Source organism: Diachasma alloeum, unplaced genomic scaffold, assembly GCF_001412515.2.
Source record: "Diachasma alloeum isolate Michigan unplaced genomic scaffold, Dall2.0 Dall_scaffold_01188, whole genome shotgun sequence".
Taxonomy (NCBI): domain Eukaryota; kingdom Metazoa; phylum Arthropoda; class Insecta; order Hymenoptera; family Braconidae; genus Diachasma; species Diachasma alloeum.
The window spans coordinates 138871-144886 of NW_021681298.1; the positions used below are offsets into that span (position 1 = coordinate 138871).

Consider the following 6016-nt stretch of genomic DNA (forward strand, 5'->3'; position numbering starts at 1 on the left):
AAACTCAAAAGAGCGAAGAAGAGGAAGAAGACATACGGGAACAAAGGAAAAACACGTACACTGACGACTGCATGAACTTGTGTGCATTTATCATTTATTGTGAATTTGGCGGGTTCAGCGAAGTCGAGAAGTTTTTATTTTGTATAGCCAAATGTTTTTATTGATCATTACGGTTGAATGTAGATCGAAGGAGATTTAACATACATATCTGCAATTGAATTTTTTTCCAACCACCGGACAACCCACATACACGAAAATGGCAGAAGTTATTTGTCTCTCGTCGGATGACGACTTTCAAGTGAAAAAGGTTAGTCTGCTAGCACAAGGATATTTGCAATGCAAAACAATAATTTCTCGAATAAACAGTGTCCAATCTTGATTACTCCACTTGAATTAATATTTTCCACAGCCCAAGAAGAAATCAACAGATCTCAAGAAACCTGAGAAGCACAAAGATGATAAGTTTAAAAAACGAAAAGCATCGACAGAACTTAACACTTCAACACCGAAGAAACGAATTCAGCTGACAAAAGTTGTTAAACGTCAGCCCAGTGACGATGGGGTCGAAGTGGTGGAGGTGGTCCCCCAAGTACCAAAGGAGGACATCTCTGATGAGAAAACTTTATCTAAATCTGCCTCAATGAACTGGAGTTTTCCATCGACATCTAGAGCTGGATCTTCAAGTGAAAGAAAGAATAATGGGCCAAAACTTATGATAAAGGAGAAACGTCCAGTGGACCGTAATGACATTGGCTCAGAGGTATTCGCCCAATTCTTAAGTCTGTGTCTCACGAAGGATCGAAGTCCTGACATGAAGAAGATTGTTGAAAAACTGAAGAGACGTTATGAGCAGACAGACCCTGCATACGTCCAGTGTCCTGCTTTCATCAGTCTCTTGAACGAAAAGAGGGACTCCCTGATGAAGGAGGGAAGTGTATACACTCACATCTGCGAAATTCATAGTGAAATGAAGTGCCGGAAGAAGGGGGCAGTCCTTCCGAAGGAGGAGGAGGTTGCTGAAGAATCCGCAGTTGAAGAGGTTAGGGCAGAGTCGAGCCCAGTGGATCGCAGGGTAAAACTGCTCTCGAAAGCCATGACAAAGTGTGAAAAGAGGATTAAAGAACTGAGGGAAGCTGAAGTGGATTGGGACGACGACGACAACAGCAACTACATGAAACTATCCAAGTACGAGGAGAAAATGACGAGAATGTACGCCAAAATGTGTGAGCTAACTGGTGATGATTATGACGCTGGGCGTCGTTATCTCAAACCCAAAAACCTCAAAGTCACTGGTATTCCAGATGTAGATCAGGCGATAATAAGTTTTATGAGTAAAAAATTGAAGGATAAGAGGAAAAGAACGCAGCAAGGTTTGTCAACTGCTAACTGCGTTATTTTCCCAGATTATTGCGATATTATAAATTGTATCAAAGAGTGTAATGAGCAGCAGAAACTGAGAATGAAGGAGGAAAAAATTGAAGAAGTCGCAAAGAAAGCATTCGCAGATCTAGGGAATCATCTGCAGAAAGTGAGGAAAGATGATTTAATTGATAGTTTTTCACTGGTGCTTGAGAATACATCGGATCCAGCCCGTGAGAATCCAGAGTTATTGAGAAAGTTGGAGGAGAGTAAAGCTGCAGGTAGAAAGAAGATGGATGAAATTTTTGAGGAATTTGCGAGGAGACAAGACGAGGGATCACGTAGAGAAGATGGCAATGAGACAAAGAGTGATGCTGAGGGGGATAAGGACGAAGAGCAAGATGATGAGGAGGATGATTGTAACGATGTTGACAGTGCAAGTCGGGCTGAGTCCGATATGAGTAACTCCGTGGAGGACTGCTCGACTGATCCCCTGGAAGTCACGGGAAATCCACTGAATGGAGATGGGATGACACATGACGATTCAGAAGAGGTATCAGATTCAGCGGATACGGTACTCATCTCGCCGTCTCGAGTAGCTCACAGAGTTCACCAAATTGACCAGACTCCTTCTAACAGGATGGTAAAACCACATTATGTTGTTGCAGACGTTGAAGGTACTGTGACTATTCCAACTGAGAAACTTGAAGCAGAGGGATGGCGTACTGAAAATCTATCCAAAATAATCAGCAAACCTGGACCGAAGTCCTCAAAAGTCCCCAATCCTGGAAAACCCTCAATCAAAAACATTCAAAATGTCAAGGTGGTCATAAAGGCTCATGAAATTGTGAGAATCAGCGAGTTTCAGGATCAGACGGCATCAGGTGGTGAGCAATCCTCAGTGTCAGAAAATGACTTAAAATCGGCAAAATCAGTTGTTGAAAGTATTAAATTATTTCCCGATAACGGGGAAAATGGGAAGGAATCCCCAGATAATGAGGAGACAGCATTTGGAGGAGGTTCTAAAGAGAAAATTGAGAGAAAAGTGCCTTCTGCTGTCAATTCATATATAGGGAATACTATAATTTCGAAGGAGCTTGAATTAAAAAATGGAGGTGTACCAAGCCAGCCAAATTCCAAAGTGTCGAAAACTGCATCTATCACTGAATCCACATCAACACTCCAGGATTCACCGCCTAAACAGATTGCCATTGAGGATAATCCTCCGACGAAGGCCGCAAGTGTTGAGAATCCAGAGATTACATCGAGTACTGAAAATATCATTGCCGAAAGTAAATCACCTCAACTAACAGTCTTGGAAGATGTAGCAGACCAAGTGGATGATACAGCAGTTACCGAGAACGATTCTCCATTACCAGATTCAACGTTGCAAGGGGCAGATATAAAAGAGGCTGATAATACCAAAGGTTCGTCATTAACTGTTCGTTTGAATGTTTAAATATTCTTCGTCAATGCAATGTAACTCGAGTAATGAAGCGGGATTTTTTTTTTTTTCAAAGAAATATATGTATAACTGTTTTTGGTAGACATCAATAAGTCCGAAATTGAAACACGACCAGTATTGAAACTCCGTGCATTCGCGAAGCCCCCCGAATTCTGGAACAATTCTCCAGAAAAGAAACTGCCAACTCCGAAAATCAAGAAAACTGCAAACCCACCAAAAACGATTGAATGCGTAGATTTGGAGGATAACACAGTCGGAACGAATAGTTCATCATCCAGTGCAGGTAAAAATTCGAATTACGGTGATCATTGAATGATTAATGTGCCGCATAGAAACTTAATTCATGAGTGAAGACCTCTAACATTGGATCCATTGCCACAGGTGCATCATCCTTACCACGAGCACGAGTGCCAGGGAGTGTAAATATGAGATCAGCGGTTAATCGAACAGTCAAGGATCAGTCGACGGTCGTTAGGATCATTGAACACGCCAAGCCCTCTAAAACACGAGTGATCGACGCATCGCGAGCAAAAATCTTACCACTGGATCCTGCAAGATCCTCCAGTATAAAAAAAAATAATTCTCTTTTAATCATGAAGCAATCACCCGCCAGGCCGATTCAAAATACTACTGTTGGATCATCGAGTGTTCAACAGGACCCAAGATATGTTCGTATGAATACTGCGATTCACACTATGTTGACGAGCCCCTCCTGTCATAAATTGGTAAATCCCGTGTCCATGCTGAAAATCATGAAGAAGCGTCAATAATCCTGGGGAGACAACGGTGACTTATTGTGGGGCCTCAGGAGCTACAAGAATAACACGAGATGTATATTATTTTCTTATATTTTATCGTCACATATAATTAAATTATCGATGAATAGGACATTAAAGAAAAATTTCATATGATGCTTTCAAGTGATATGCCTTTATAATTTGATCACGTTTATTGTTTGATATTGTCTATTATTGACTTGGTGAGAAGGAAGCGAGGGTCTGGTAGATTCTCGACGATGTCAAAATGATCGATGTTGTTCCTCAATAATATGTATTCCACTCTATCCACGAAATTCAAGAGTTGCTGAAAACGATCATACGACGATTATTGTGATTCATTGTTATTCATCTATTATTGACACCATACAGAGGGAAATAAAAATTTGATATTCTTATAAAAAAAAAAACCTGAGTGTAGTGTCGTGATTCCTCTATGAATTTCGGAGCATCGCATTCACCAACAGCCACAATAACTTTAATTCCCTCCACAGGTGGTAATTTCCTGGTATCCACGTCGTTGAAACTGAATTTTTGAATTTCATCCTCGGTTAGTTGGAGAGGACCATTGTAACTGGTTTTCAGGAGTGGTCGGAGAGTGTAAATGCCACCAATGAGAACAAGACCTTTTAGCGATTGGAATAAATTCCGTTCTGTCATCAGAGTTCTCCATTCCAAATCATGAAGAAGACTCGCAGCTAGATGGGCTCCTGCACTGTGTCCACCGAGCCAAACGCATTTAGCTCCATTTTTTTTACAGAGCTTTAGAATTTCCTCGGTGACGATTTTTATTTGCGTGACAACGTCGGATAACTTCACTGAGGAAAAGTGATTTGGCTCGTTAATTGCCATTGATGCATGACATTTTTTTAACATAAAAATTAAGAAATATGAAAATTTGGTAAAAAATTTCAATTAAATCCAATTTGCACCAATTGAAAATTATTTTACCTGTTGGACAGAGATCATATCCAACATTAATAACTTTTATTCCTTCCGCAACGAGAGCAGATATTCCAAATCCGGCAAATTCTTTACTACATTCCTGCCAATATCCCCCGTGGATGAAGACAAATACTGGGGTACCTGAAATTGTGTCTCCTCGATCAGATATTTAAACAACAGAGCGTAAAAGAGGTGCTTCAAGCATTTTACCGTTTGGTAAATCCGTTCCATAAATATCATATTTCATCCGATCACTCGATCCATATGGAATGTCCAGTTGACAAGGAATTTTCTTCCGCATTTCGCTAGTCACTGAAATTGAAATTCCAAATGATATTCCGCAATTTGAGATGACAATAATATAATATAGAAAGGGGAGAAAGTCCTTTTACCCTTGTGAGCTAGCTGCAGGAATTTAGACTGAACTTCCATATTTCCATATCTCTTGCTCCACGCACTCGGCGAGTATTCCCTCTCATATTCCTGAGAATAAAAAATTACCTCAGCAAATTATTACAATCTATACGAGTTTACACCAATATTCTCTGATTATTTACGGGATCGATGGACATTGTTAATGATCAATATTCACACTCCGCCACCATTAGAAAGTCATATAATAATAATATGGAAACCTACACACTGGTCAGCGTGCAGCTTCCATTACAACTCGTTTTCCAACATTTATCTCTCCGTGCATATGGCCTGACTGGCTCAGAGTGTGTTCTTCGGGTTTCACATTACGCTGGAACCGCTGTGGGCGGCTACGTTCATTCGTCCACGACTACATATCCCCGACTGTGCTCAGACTAGTGAAAAGTCTAAGGGAACAACTGTACATAAATTCAACTGCACATAAAAAAAACTGTCCATAACGGAGGGGCCCGTTCGTACTTACACAACTGTACACATCCACGACTGTCCACAGATTTATGAAAAAAAAAAATGAGGGAACAACTATATACAACCACATCTGTGCACGGTCCTTGAAGTCGGTCAAAAAGTGTCGGTAGAGTAGAAATTGCATTCGTTTTATTTGCAGTCGATATTAAAATTACGAATGGCGCCATGTGTCCCACTATTGAAAACGCTAAATATCAAAACGCCACCTATGAATGGCGGATATTGGGCTGCACACAGACAGTATTCAACCCAATTTGGGCTTGTTTGGCGTGTATATGAGAAGCCAAAATCGTCCATATTGGAGAAAACGAGCGCCGCCATCGGTAATTAGCGGTCCCAATAGCACAAATGATCGTGCCAAAAAATCAAGGAAAACTTGAACTCAATTGTTGCAAGACAATTCGGTTCTCAGCTCGTAACCCAGTGATATGTACGTCTGGTGCATCTTTCAATAGTCAGACAAGTTAACAATATCATGATGAAAATATAACAATCATCGGTGCTAAACTATTTTAATGATGAACACTCCAGGAGATCCTCTGTTTTTGTTTTTGAACTGATAATACAT

The 6016-nt window shown here is 40.5% G+C and overlaps 2 protein-coding genes across 5 annotated transcripts; one reads left to right on the plus strand and one right to left on the minus strand.

Annotated features, from left to right (window-relative positions):
• Window positions 1-13: 13 nt before the first annotated feature.
• On the plus strand, window positions 14-3744 carry LOC107046070 (death domain-associated protein 6). Its single transcript, XM_015268565.1, has 4 exons — window positions 14-307; window positions 410-2786; window positions 2907-3107; window positions 3206-3744. The coding sequence occupies exons 1-4, from the start codon at window positions 257-259 to the stop codon at window positions 3592-3594; spliced, it is 3018 nt and encodes a 1005-aa protein (XP_015124051.1). The 5' UTR covers window positions 14-256; the 3' UTR covers window positions 3595-3744.
• LOC107046071 (kynurenine formamidase) lies at window positions 3657-5534 on the minus strand. 4 transcript variants are annotated; one of them, XM_015268568.1, is made up of 7 exons: window positions 5444-5534; window positions 5185-5366; window positions 4938-5028; window positions 4756-4857; window positions 4552-4698; window positions 4012-4418; window positions 3657-3907 (listed from the first exon to the last, which is right to left on the minus strand). In XM_015268568.1, exons 3-7 carry the CDS (start codon window positions 4975-4977, stop codon window positions 3773-3775), a joined length of 831 nt encoding a protein of 276 aa, XP_015124054.1. In that variant the 5' UTR covers window positions 4978-5028; window positions 5185-5366; window positions 5444-5534; the 3' UTR covers window positions 3657-3772. The 4 variants fall into 4 exon arrangements, with proteins under 4 accessions (XP_015124054.1, XP_015124055.1, XP_015124053.1 ...); XM_015268569.1 differs by having other exon boundaries at window positions 5185-5378; window positions 5444-5490; XM_015268567.1 differs by lacking the exon at window positions 5444-5534 and having other exon boundaries at window positions 4552-4686; window positions 5103-5191.
• Window positions 5535-6016: the final 482 nt, after the last annotated feature.